The following is a 14,069-nucleotide window of genomic DNA, read 5'->3' on the forward strand; positions in this document are numbered from 1 at the left end:
GTCCGCCCTCAGCTCTTAAAAACTACTGAGGCTAGAGGGCTGCAAATTGGTATGTTGATCATCCACCCTCCAATCATCAAACATACCAAATTGCAGCCCTCTAGCCTCAGTAGTTTTTATCTTATTTGAGGTTAAAGTTAGTCAAAATCGTGCTTCTGGCAACGATATAGGACAGGCCACCACAGGGCCGTGGTTCAAGTTTCATTGGCCGCGATTCATACAGCATTATACCAAGACCACCGACAGATAGATCTATTTCGGTGGCCATGATTATACGATGTACAGAAAACTCGATTGCGCCGAAGAAACTTCGGCGTATTTTGTACTTGTTTCTGCCGCGTTTCATTCACGTATAAATGCCATTTTATTCCTTTTCGTTCCATTCATGTATCCATTTCGTACTCAGTATCCATTTATCTTCTTCATAAAATCCCAATCTTCATCCATTGCTTCGTTCATATCACACTGATTCGTAGCTCATTTTTAGATGTGCATCAGTAATTCTTTGAATCTCCTTTGTGTGCAAACATGTACGATAAATTTCACTTGTGCCATTGTGCTTTTCGTACGTGTCCAACACCGGGAAAGACAGGTATCTTGACACTATGTATTAATATTTGAAGAATAATGTGTCCGGTTTTTGTGTAGTTTCATAAGTGCACATGTAATCATTTGTATCTGTCAGCATCTCAAGAACGGGAAATCATGTTGACTGGTTCATTTCCAGAACTGAAACCTCGTTCTCATTTATCTGTGTCGTTGGTGGCCTTTCTCCGTACAGCAGTCTCATATTAATATCTCGTTGTATATTCGAGGTAATGTTTCCTATTGAGGGGTTAAATGGAACCCCATTATATTGACCTGCGTCTCGGAGAGAGTGTTGTCTTGTTGAATTATAGAGTTGTTTAAGATTTTAAGTTAAATTTGTCTGTTTCTGCATCGCGTATCAGAGTATTCCATTGTAACGGAGTAGTATCTCAAATATGCTTTTATCATGTCTTTATAATGTTTCTTTTGTGTCTTGTTCATACACGTCAGGTGTTCTGGGCTTCTTCCTTTCTCATATATGTGCATATATATATATATATGTGTGTGTGTGTGTGTGTGTGTGTGTATTCTTTGGGTTCTTGCTGTTCTCTGTTCATTTATATAAGAACTGCATATACCAGCACTTTGTTGCAGTCCGGTTCACCTCATTTCTTCAGTCTGCATTTCAGATATTCACTGATATTAATATTTATTCATTTGTATTATTTTCGTCCTGATTCGTAATCATCCTTCTGTTTGCAAAATCAGTTCTGTAGGTTAGCTTACCTCATCAGCTATCATCTCAATATACTTGAGTCTTATCTTAACCCCATCATTACACATCATTTCCAATAATGTGTCATTGCTTATTCCTATTTATATCCCATCTTAACCACCTCCTGCATTCGTGTTTCGGCGTCTTATCTAATATCATATCTCATGTGGGTTGCTAATCCTGTCCCCAGGTGAAAGTGTAATCTCTTTTCATTTATGATACCTCAATTATACTTGCTCTTTTTTCTTTCTGTTGTAGATTTATGTCCTTTTCTTGTTCAATATCTTTATCTTTACCTGGCATTGCGTCATAGTTCTAGATAAGTATTGACGGCAGTACATTTCTTTTTTCCCCCCTGAGAACGATCTTATCACTTAATAGTGTAGCTAGTTGTTTAGTGCCTCATTGGACGGGTTGGTATCGTTCTCGGCTAGCACTCTCCTGGGACCGCGTTCGATTTCTCCGACCGGCTAATGAAGAATTAGAGAAATTTATTTCTGGTGATAGAAATTCATTTCTCGTTATAATGTGGGTCGGATTCCACAATAAGCTGTAGGTCCCGTTGCTAGGTAACCAGTTGGTTCTTAGCCACGTACAATAAATCTAATCCTTCGGGCCAGCCCTAGGAGAGCTGTTACTCAGCTCAGTGGTCTGGTTAAACTAAGGTATACTTAACTTATCTAGTTGTTTATAAAAGATTTAACTTTCGTGATACCTGGCAAAGTTAATTTTCGGAGTTGATCGGTTTAATTCCACAATATATATATGTGAATTACTTTTCAGATAAGATATGTTACTACTTTGGATAGTGGAAAGAGGAAGCAGATTATTAATAGGTGTTTATCATGGTCGTAACAAGTTCCAGCCAATATGATTGGGTTGGTATTGAATCGGGTTTAATATTTTATCACCTGGTAGAATTGCTTTCCCTGTCTGTAACTAGTTTGATGCTTTTGTAAGAAATTTACAATGTTGCGATTAAATTGCTGGATACTGGGACTCCACAATTTTATCGATAAACTGTACTGCTTGTAAAAGTTAAAAACAAAGGCTTTCGAACACCTTATCCTCAGTGTTTACTCTGAAATATTCTCACAGTAAACACGGGGGAGGAACACAGGTGTTCGAAAGTCTGTTTTTGGCTTTGACAAATATTCCAGTATATATATACACATTTATTTATTATTTCTCAGTCGGTTGAGGCCTTCATCTCATCAGTATCTAGAAGAATTATTAGTAAATCTAGATAGCGGAAGAAAACAAAACAAAGAAACATTTCTAGCAAACATAAACGGCGTCAATAACCTAGGCGTTGTGACGCCAGCTTTAGTAGCCATAAATCAACCAATCAGCAAAGTTGAACGAGGCTGAATCTCAGGCGATACTCACCGTGAAAGTGCGCCGTCATTTTCTTGTTGTTGTTGTCCACGATCTGCAATATCCTCTCGATGTCAATCATCGACCTGGACTTGCTTTCCTCAATCTCCTCCATCAGGCAGTTCCCTCCTGTCAATAAGGACAGGCCCAACAAACCCGCCCACAGGAACGCCACGGCGGGAGGAGTAGTAGTAGAAGCACCAACACCAACCATATCCTCAAGGAAGGGATCTGTGTACAAGCTTCCTTGAGGCCCCTTTGGTTATGACTGGCGTATCCTCCTCCCGCGGGCGATATTTATAACGAGGGTCAGCTGCTGCAAATGCTGTTCGCTGCTGCTGCTGCTGCTTCAAGTAGCTAAGGCGTTGTTGGGGCTGTTTTGATGGCTTTGTACTTGCCAACTTTGACATGTACTGACGCTGATAAACGTCCGCGGCGCTTCGCCGAGGGCACAAGGGGAGAATCTCGTCCCGTTTACTTTTTTTTTTTACTTGTATGGGAGTAGCTCGCTCTTGATTCGAGTTTGCTTGTGTATGTATATATACATACATATACATATATATATATATTATATACATACATACATATGATGAATAAAAGACCCATAAAACACTGTATGAACGTGCTCGAAATACATGGTTGCAATGTTCAAATAGTGTTTTTGGACCCTTTTATCTTGTTGTACTACAGTAAAGACATTCACATATATATATATATATATATATATATATATATATATATATATATATATATATATATATATATATATATATATATATATATGTGTGTGTGTGTGTGTGTGTGTGTGTGTGTGTGTGTGTGTGTGTATGGATCTTGTCTGCAGAAGTTTTTTGGGGACCTCTGTTGGTTCAGTATGTTTCTTAGCTATTTTGTTGCAAAAAAATAGTTCACTGCAGCATTGGCAAACATCTCAGAGTTAGTCTATTCTTCTCTAAATCATCTCTATCTTTTATTTACCTGCGCTATATACAGTATATCTGGCTCTAGTTGTGTTCTACTCAGTCCTTTTCAGTCCATGAACAGTGATTTGTATCCTCTCATCTGTTCATGTCTTTCTCAGTGAATCGTTCTAATCCTGTCTGTTAACTCTGCTGTTTGCAGAATTTCTTGATGAGGAGACATGTTCTTCTTTGAGCGCATTTCTTCTAAGACACATTTCCTACTTTTTACTTGTATCTCTTTCATGTACTTCGTTTTTTTCTGGGGCGATTGAAAACCAAACATCTCAGATCTATCAAGACTTTGGGAATGTAGGACAATACAGATTTTTTTAAAGATCACGCGATTCTCGGTGTTAGATTTAACAGGTAATAAATCCGCCGAAGTTTCTTCGGCGCGATCGAGATTTCTGTACACCGTGTAATCAAGGCCACCGAAAATAGATCTATCTTTCGGTGGTCTCGGTATAATGCTGTATGAGACGCGGCCCATGAAACTTTAACCGCGGGCCGGTGGTGGCCAGTCCTATATGGTTGCCAGATGCACGATTATGGCTAACTTTAACCTTAAATAAAATAAAAACTGCTGAGGCTAGAGGGCCGCAATTTGGTATGCTTGATGACTGGAGGGTTGATGATCAACATACCAATTTGCAGCCCTTTAGCCTCATTGGTTTTTAAACTCTGGGGGCGGACGGACAGACAAAGCCGGCACCTTAATGAAGGTATTACGAAGTTATGCAAGCTTTCTGTACAGGGTTTCATAATCGACTAAGTAGTTACGTAATGACTGAACCCCGTAGGGGGGTAGCGCCGTTAGCATCATTTAAGGTTCTTTGCAGCGTGCCTTTCTATAGCTGCAACCTCTTTCGTTCCTTTTACTGTTCCTCTTTTCATATTCTCTTTCTTCCAGTTTACTTTGCACCCTCTCCTAACAATTGATTCATAGTGCAACCGCGAGGTTTTCCTCCTGTCACGCCTTTCAGACCTTTTGCTGTCAATTTCCGCTTCAGCGCAGAACGCCTTTCTTCGATCTTGCTGTCCAGCCACTCCAGCTCCCTCTTTTCGCCCTAACAGCCGAATGGCTAAAAGCCCCCTGGGTCTTGATTGACCTAATAGCCAAATATTCCTAAATCATTGAAATTAATTTAAAATAGCAGTACTGGGACTTTCAAGAATCAACTGCCATTTCCTTACTTGCTCGGCGGAAAAAGATTTTACTGCTATTTCCTTACTTGTTCCCTTTTCCGCGCTGAACATTGCAGTTTCCTCCATTTGCAGTTCATCGCCATCCGTTGCAGCATTAACCTTGATAAGGAGATTGTGGTGATCGTCTGCCGTTTGATTTACAACTTCCTTCGATGCATTTATTTATTAGCTTCGTCCGGTATACTGATTTATATGTTTGATTCGTCTGTAGGGTGGGGGGAGGTCTTCGCTTGCGCGCGCGCATGTGTGTGTGTGCGTGCTTGTGTTTCTTGTCTGTCACGCTGATGAATCGTTTGACTGTAAACTAGTCGGTATCTCGTTTTTGTTTTCTTTGTTTTTTTTTTATCGATTTTTTTTTTTAAGTTCATCCTAAGATTTACTTTCGTTTGCCTTCCGGTTTCATTATGATTTATATCTGTAGGATTATAAAGTATGTTTATTATCTGTAGGATTATAGAGTATGTTCATTACCTGTAGGATTGTAAAGTATGTTCATTATCTGTAGGATTATGAAATATGTTTTAAAGGATTTATCCTCTGCTAAACGCCATTGTGTTGAACGTAACTTGAAAACTTTTGAGAAATTACACACACACACACACACAAACACACATATATATTATATATATATATATAAAATATGTAGATATTGTGTGTATATATACATATATTATTATATATATATATATATATATATATATATATATATATATATATATATATATATATATATATATATATATATATATATATATATATATATATATATATATATATATATATATATATATATATATATATATATATATATATATATATATATATATATATGTGTTTGTGTGTGCGTGTGTATACATAGTAAATTTTAGTGTAGAATATAATTATGCATTATTTTCATATCAACAGACATATATAAGATCTTTCTTGTAATTTGTCCCGTATATTATGTGAAAGATAGGAAAGTAATAATTACTTGGTATCTATTATAGCATTTATACCAGTGATCTTCACGGCTTATGGTACAATCCCTTCCCAAAGCAAAGAAATTTTCTAGATTAATAGCCAGCATCCCTACTCCCCCTTGCATCCATCAATATCATATTCCTTTTGTCCGTCTGATTAAATTGAATGTAGAACTTAGGCCAAAGACCAAGCACTGGGGCCTATGAGATCACTCAGCGCTGAAACGGAAATTGACAGTAAAAAGTTTGAAAGGCGTGACAGGAGGAAAACCTCAAAGCAGTTGCACTATCAATCAATTGTTAGGAGAGGGTTAAGGAAAATAAGATGGACGAAGGAGAATATGAAAGGAGGCACAGTAAAAGGAACGAAAGGGGTTGCAGCTAGGGGCCATGGAAGGGACGCTGCACTGTAGGCATTGCTTTAAATATTTTTCTCGATCCTAACCACCCTCAACTCTCTCTCTGACTCTCTCTCTCTCTCTCTCTCTCTCTCTCTCTCTCTCTCTCTTTCTAATTTTCGTTACTCTTTAATGTTCTTTCTCTTTTAGTTACTTTAAGTATGTTTGATGATATTCATACGAACATTTTTTTTTCTTTTTTTTGCCACTGAGATATCTGTAATTTTACGTGTTTTTTTTCAGTTAATGGGCATATTTACATTTGCCCACTCTTGGTATTTTTACATTTTATTTTTTATTTATTTTTGACCTTCTCTATATGGTAATATATATATATATATATATATATATATATATATATATATATATATATATATATATATATATATATGTATATATGTATATATATATATATATATATATATATATATATATATATATATATATATATATATATATACATATATATATATACAAGAGTCTGTATATATTTACAAGAATTCATTTGGACTGTTCCATGGAAGAGGTTTTTGTCCGAAATGTTTTTAGCCAAAAGACGTAGCTACTTCCAGCGTCGACGGTGACTAGAGTCGTCTGGACGGCGGCAGATGACCCAAACAGATAAATCAATCAGTCAAGGCGATTGCGCTATGACAGTTGATTATATAATACTACAACTATTATGCGTACATATGTAATTTATGTTTTTTTTTGGCATAATGTTCCGCTGGTATAGTGGTTAGTGTCGTGGAATGCCACTCAGATGTCGCGGGTTGCGTCTCCCCAAGGGCGATGGAAAATCATTGGCTCTGTATCATGATCAGTTACCGCTGCAGTGTGGGGTCTGCTGTGGTGGGAGGTTGAAACGAACATTCTTTGGAAGCTTAAAGAATTTCAAGTCAATGGACCCTTTTGTGTGCTTGTTCCATGTGAATAGCTTTCATCTACTGAAATAATAATAATAATAATAATAATAATAATAATAATAATAATAATAATAATAGTAGTAATAGTCCCCTACCCTCCCAATCCCCTACCTACCCCGCCACCACCCGGGACGGACAAACAGGTTTGCAGGAGGAGGATGGATGTCTCCCCTACCCTCCCGATCACCTACCTACCCCCACCGCCGCCCCACCCGGGGCAGACAAACAGGTTTGCAGGAGGAAGGTGGATGTCTCCTCTACCCTCCCGTTTCCCTGTCTACCCCACCCCCACCCGGGGCGGACAACCCGGTTTGCAGGGGGTGGGTGGCCGTGTCATATCTTCCCTACTGTCACCCAGGAGAGGACAAACAAGATCAGATCCTCTCGGATTTTATTATTATAGAAGATACATTATTCAAATATACATTATGTATCATTATTCTTGTATATATACCTTATTCAAGCATACATATGTATTATTATTCTTGTTTACATTAATCAAGTGTACAGTATGCATCATCATTCTTATATACATTATTCAAGTATACATTATTATGTATTATTATTCATGTTAACATTAATCAAGTGCAGTATGTATCATTATTCTTGATACATTATTGAAGTATAAATTTTGTTTCATGATTCTTGTGTACATTATTCAAGTATACATTTTGTTTTGTTACACTCGTATACATTATTCAAGTATACTTCGTGAATTACCATTCTTGAAGTTCAGTAGATATCTTATAGAACGCTCTCTCTAAGAACTAAGTTTTTTCCAGCATATTTTTTCCCCGTGCTTGAAGAAAGCTCTTGCAAAGGTACAGCTTCAAATGGCAAAGCCTTCTTTTATACTATTGCCGTTTCACTTTTATAGATAAAATGGGTGAATATTATTCCACATCAACTGATGCCAGCGGTAGAATTAAAAATTTTGCCTAATTCTCCAGTATTTTAAATCTTCACACACCACGGTTTGAAGCTTCCAGGCTCTGGTGATTTGATCTGAAAAAAAGAAAAAAATATATATATATAGAGGCAGTAGCCACGAAGGGAAAAGTGAAACACTGGTTGCTAGGCCTTTCGACTTTCTGTCCTTTGCTTATCAGTCTGCTAAGTGAAAGGACAGTAAGTCGGATGGCCTGGCAACCACTCCGTGTTTCACTTTTCCCTTTATGGATATTGCGCTTATTTATACATTCATCACATTCCATATGTCGTGACCCAGTTATATATATATATATATATATATATATATATATATATATATATATATATATATATATATATATATATATATATATATATATATATATATATATATATATATATATATATATATATATATATATTTTTTTTTATCACATCACCGTAAGTCATATACAAGCATTAAGCTACAAACGTCCTTTAATATCCAGTTTGTTCTACCTCGGAAATAACATATTTTCATATATGTTACCAAAGGGGAATTTCTTTAGTTGATAATAAGTTCGTCGTCCCGTGGCTCCGAACCAACAAAGACAAGAACTCAGGACTACAGTGACGCCTTTACACACGGCCAACAACTTGTTGGCCGTGTGGGTAAAGGCATCACTGTAGTCCTGAGTTCTTAATCTTTTCGGTAGCTTAACTTATATATATATATATATATATATATATATATATATATATATATATATATATATATATATATATATATATATATATATATATATATATCAGAACGTTAAGAAAACGCACTGGCTTTCTGTGAGAAGGAAACAGCCTAAGCGTCCTGACTACTAAGCTTATGGACTTCGGTATAATACGATAAGTCATATTTTAACAGCACAAAATATATTTTGTTTAACTACAACATCTAACCAGCTTCTGCCCAGCTCTGTATAGAGAAACTCAACATCCAATTTGCGACGTTTTCTTTATAAAAAACCTACTTGATAAAGAACACTAATTCAACACGAAATGCTCTCGACAAATCTCCTAATCTCCTACCTTGCTCGTTATGAAGTCCGGACAGGCCATTCGGATGCGTTCGGCCGTAGCCGGAGAGTCCAGCGGAAAACGCCATCAAGACCGGCGTCTCCTCTTGCAGATGTTACGGCGTCCTTTATGGCGTAGAATACGGAAGCTGCCAGAATCAGAGGCGGTTCTCCGACGCCCTGTTGAGGAATGGAATTAATTTGACGGAATTGTAAGGTCAGTATACGAGTTAAAAAGCTCTTCGTTGGGTGAGCCGGTAGAGCTGCGGACTGTCACTCGATGGGCCGGAGTTCAGTTCCCCCGGCCGGCTGATGAAGAGTTAGAGGAATTTATTTCTGGTGATAGAAATTCATTTCTCGCTTTAATGTGGTTCGGATTTCACAATAAGCTGTAGGTCCCGTTGCTAAGTAACCAACTGGCTCTTAGCCACGTAAAATAAGTCTAATCCTTCGGGCCAGCCCTAGGAGAGCTGTTAATCAGCTCAGTGGTCTGGTAAAACTAAGGTATAGTTAACTTTAAGATAAAACAGTTCGTTAAGCCACTAGCGGATCCAGAAAAATTTCATGGGGGTGGCACCAATTTTCATATTATACATACACACACACATATATATATAGATATAGATATACTGTAGATATATATAGTATTTCCATAGTAGATTTTTAATTTTTTCCCATTTTTATATTTCCCATTTATGTTATTATTATCTAAATCTTCAATGTTATTATTTTGTCATTATTTTTCATGTGGGCCACGTGCCGAGGTCCACCCCCCACCCCCGATCCGCTAGTGCAATAAGCCATGATAGTGGTTTCTACCATAAGAAAAAATAATGGCATTAAAATTTCAGTGAAATATTAATAAAATGGAATTTTATTCATAAGAACAACAGTTCGCATACATTTCAAGTTCTCAAAGTTCATTATTTCTTCAAAGAGAAATCAGAAGTCTGTCTGAAGAGGCGAAATAAATTTTGGTAAATAACAAGGGTCAGTATAAAACTTACTTTCGAAGAATACACTGCCCTTGGGTTGGGCGATCCCCTTAGCAGTGAAACGTTGAGCTTTCTTGGAATGTCATGGAAACCTGTGGTGAAGTTGAGTATGGATTTGTTATAATAATAATATAATAATAAAGAGCAGCATTTGGTCCTAGCTTTTAATTTAAATTCTGACTCTCTTTCAGCCTCTGAAAAGCACTGCGTTTTTGTCGTCACGTTGCTTTTAAAACATTACGTTGAATTTTTCGTTAAATCAAAAGGCCTTTGGGAGATATTTGTCAACAGCACAGTTGGTTTAGGCCAGTCGTTAGGTAGGTAGTTAGGGGTCTTTCCTAGACAGTGACACCCCCACGGATTTTAACCCGGCATGTACCCACCTCTGCGGCGTGGGTACCGTAAAAACATAAGCAAAAGACTGTAAATATCATGAAGATAACGACCCCCAAGAAATATTAGTCCTAGATAGCGACCCCCGAAAACCCTTTGGGGTCACTGTCTAGGAAAGATCCGTTAGTTATTCAGGAGCTGTTTCCGTAAGGCTAGTAAATAGTTTCATTAGACCAGAGTAACGACTACAGACGCTCACAGGACTGCCCCCCCGAAAGTTAGGCTCACAAAATGAAGGTGAAAGCTGAATCAAGAGGAAGGTAAACAAGGCGTACTGCAGGGGTTGATGGGATTCTGAGAAACGACATTAGTATTGCCTGCTCTACATAACATTGCTCAAGGTACACTGGCGGTGACATTTCCTTCTGGAAAACAAACCCGAAAAAGTGTAGGGCAGTTCGTGATATTTAAACTTTGATTGCAGTATTGAAACGATGATTAAGTATTTAAATATTCCAAAGTCAAAAGAGAAGAATACCTGGTATTTTGTAAGTGGAAGGTCCTCTGGTAAGCATCACGCCCTCAGGGGAATAGCAGAGTTCTTCCAAGGTTACGTAGCCTAAGCCTTGCACAAAGGCTCCTTCAATCTGCCCGATGTCAATTGCAGGATTCAAGGACTCCCCGATGTCCATCACAATGTCTGTTTGTAGGACCTGTAATAATGAATAAAGGACATTACTAGTCTATAAGTTTAACAGGTTACGTAGCATGACCTAGAAAGCTTTCAAGTCTGTATGTTTTATTTACTGGCTTCAAGCTCTCTGCTGTCACTTGGAGAAAACCTCGAAGTGCTGCTTATGTGTATACCGTACCTATCAAACCTGATCTAGATCTGATCAAGAGAGTTATTTTGGGTAATGATCCAGAAACCTAATTGGTTTCAGGACTTCCAAAACACCGTTCCTTCCAGTTCTTTGTCAATTTCTCTTCCAGCTCTTCAAATCTGCTTGATGAAAATGCAATGTAATCTCTTTACAATGCGTGCTTTGAATGTTCAGATTTGTCTTGGTGAGATTACATATCAAATTGCCACATATCCTACTAAATAATTCAGTGTTTTGTTTTTATATCATAGGCCTTTTCATCATTACAGCTACCAAAGTTCTATTTATCTAAGCCATGTCTGTTTGGATTTTTTTTTAATACTTAACATCCATTTGTGACAGATTTAAACAGAAAGCAAATCTCCAATAAAAATTAAAATTCCTTCCCCTACCTTTTCTTCCCAACTCATGGCTCTAGATCATAGAATTACCTTACAGCATTTTCCTGATTTCTTTGTTTTGAAGCCAACAGAGTCTCAACATAGCCAATCAGCAATACTGAGATTACTAGTTTTGAAAACCTTCTTTTCCCCCTCTTATAATTTTTCATCTTTACAAAAGGGTGTGGCATGGCTCCCTTCAGATTTAGTTCCCCCTCTCTCCGTTTCCTTACCCTTCACCTCCAAATTTCTGCTGGGCTGAGTAAGATGAGGCATTGGGATTCCCATCTTGCCTGGCCTTGGCTTATCAGTCAGTGAGAAAATGTGTAGTTTGGATGCCAGATGTTAGGGAATGAGAAGAAATGGGCTTTTCATGATGCAGTCGTGTCATCTGCATCATACCACAGGTCAACTAATGGGTTGTATGCAGATTCCAGTCACTCAAACTACAGCACAGAGGTGATGGCAAAGTCTGTACTTAACTTTTTAGTACGGTACTAAAGATTACAAAAGTTGAAAGAGCTGTACTTAACTCTTCAGTACTGTACTAAAGATTTCAAAAGTTGGAAGTCTGTACTTAACTTTTCAGTACATCACTAAAGATTTCAAAAGTTGGAAGATGCTGTACTTAACTTTTCAGAGTACTAAAGGTTTCAAAAGTTGAGAGAGTCTGTACGGAACTCTTCAGTACAGTACTAAAGATTTCAAAAGTTGGGAGTGTCTGTACTTAACTCTTCAGTACAGTAGTAAAGATTTCAAAAGTTGGAAGAGTCTGTACTTAACTCTTCAGTACAGCACTGAAGATTTCAAAAGTTGGAAGAATCTGTACTTAACTCTTCAGTACAGTACTAAAGGTTTCAAAAGTTGGAAGAGTCTGTACTTAGTTCTTCAGTACAGTACTACAGATATCAAATGTTGGAAGAGTCTGTACTTAACTTTTCAGTGCAGTAGTAAAGATTTCATAAGTTGGAAGAGTCTGTACTTAACTCTTCAGCACAGTAGTAAAGATTTCAGAAGTTGGAAGATGCTGTACTTAACTCTTCAGTACAGCACTGAAGATTTCAAGAGTTGAAAGAGTCTGTGCTTAACTTTTCAGTACATTACTACAGATTTCAAAAGTTGGAAGAGTCTGTACCTAACTCTTCATTACACTGCTGAAGATTTCGAAAGTTGGAAGAGTCTGTGCTTAACTTTTCAGTACAGTACTAAAGATGTCAAAAGTTGGAAGGTGCTGTACGTAACTCTTCAGTACAGCACTAAAGATTTCAAAAGTTGGAAGAGTCTGTGCTTAACTCTTCAGTACAGCACTAAAGATTTCAAAAGTTGCATCATCGTATAATGAAACAGGACAATCCCTGATCAAATATGCTCCCGACATCCAGAACAGTGAATGAAATTCAACACTAAAGCTTACTGAGTGATTTCCTGTGAGGCAGTCAATTTCCACTTCAGACACAGCTGCCCCGTACACGTGATAGTCGTAAGGCCAGCCTTCCCCCGCCTCAAAGTCAAAAGTTGACACATCAGGAGTCCTGTAAAGGAGATCATTTTTTAATGTTTTTAAAGTAAAATTGGAAGGTTTCTGTTGGACATCTAAGATTTCAGAGTAATTTTGTTGAAGACAAAATGACAAGCTTAAAAATAGCACCAGGTGATTATCTGAGAACCTGAAAGCAAAAATTATTGAAAATATGTGTAAAGAACATTCTGGAGAAGAAGAACTGTAATGATCTTGTGCAATACTTGGTACCCTGTAATGATTCATAATATATATAACCAGTTTTTTCTGTCCGCCCTCAGATCTTAAAAACTACTGAGGCTAGAGGGCTGCAAATTAGTATGTTGATCATCCACCCTCTAATCATCAAACATACCAAATTGCAGACCTCTAGCCTCAGTAGTTTTTATTTTATTCAAGGTTAAAGTTAGCCATAATCGTGCTTCTGGCAGCGATATAAGATAGGCCACCACCAGACCGTGGTTAAAGTTTCGTGGCTCGCGGCTCGCACTGCCTTATACCGAGACCACCGAAAGATAGATCTAGTTTTCAGTGGCCTTGATTATACGCTGTAGCGGCTGTACTGAAAACTCGATTGCGCCGAGGAAACTTTGGCGCATTGTTTCACTTGTTCTTTTTGTTTCTAATTTGGACCAACAGATAACAGAAACTCTCCTTATTGAATTTTGACAAATAAATGATAAAACAGAGGCTCTTCTCACTCACTTGTGGAACCCTGTTGCAGAGAGCGAAGTTCGTTCATTGTAAGCTGTTTTCACCCAGTCCTCCCAGGAACCCTTGGGGTTTTGTGCCACGAAAGGTTCCAGTCGGCCCATAATTTTCTCACAGGCGTCCTGCGCACAGAA

At 37.7% G+C, this 14,069-nt stretch overlaps 3 protein-coding genes across 4 annotated transcripts in view; 1 reads left to right on the forward strand and 2 right to left on the reverse strand.

The window, feature by feature from the left end:
• LOC136839025 (uncharacterized) overlaps positions 1-3,024 on the reverse strand; it is a 20,986-nt gene extending 17,962 nt beyond the window's left edge. Inside the window, exon 1 of the mRNA XM_067104695.1 lies at positions 2,693-3,024. Within this exon, the coding sequence (XP_066960796.1) occupies positions 2,693-2,894 (202 nt within the window). The 5' untranslated portion in view covers positions 2,895-3,024. The remainder of the gene's footprint in view (positions 1-2,692) is intronic.
• The window catches only part of LOC136838440 (N-acetylated-alpha-linked acidic dipeptidase 2-like), a 215,948-nt gene that overhangs the window by 127,138 nt on the left and 74,741 nt on the right, over positions 1-14,069 (forward strand). The gene's annotated exons all lie outside the window — the stretch shown is intronic.
• The window catches only part of LOC136838442 (xanthine dehydrogenase/oxidase-like), a 33,677-nt gene continuing 27,561 nt past the window's right edge, over positions 7,954-14,069 (reverse strand). The window contains 7 exon segments of the mRNA XM_067103370.1: positions 7,954-8,139; positions 9,127-9,188; positions 9,191-9,293; positions 10,121-10,200; positions 10,980-11,154; positions 13,120-13,237; positions 13,930-14,057. Coding sequence (XP_066959471.1) covers positions 8,089-8,139; positions 9,127-9,188; positions 9,191-9,293; positions 10,121-10,200; positions 10,980-11,154; positions 13,120-13,237; positions 13,930-14,057 — 717 coding nt within the window. The 3' untranslated portion in view covers positions 7,954-8,088.

This window comes from Macrobrachium rosenbergii, chromosome 5 (genome assembly GCF_040412425.1).
Source record: "Macrobrachium rosenbergii isolate ZJJX-2024 chromosome 5, ASM4041242v1, whole genome shotgun sequence".
NCBI classification, from domain to species: domain Eukaryota; kingdom Metazoa; phylum Arthropoda; class Malacostraca; order Decapoda; family Palaemonidae; genus Macrobrachium; species Macrobrachium rosenbergii.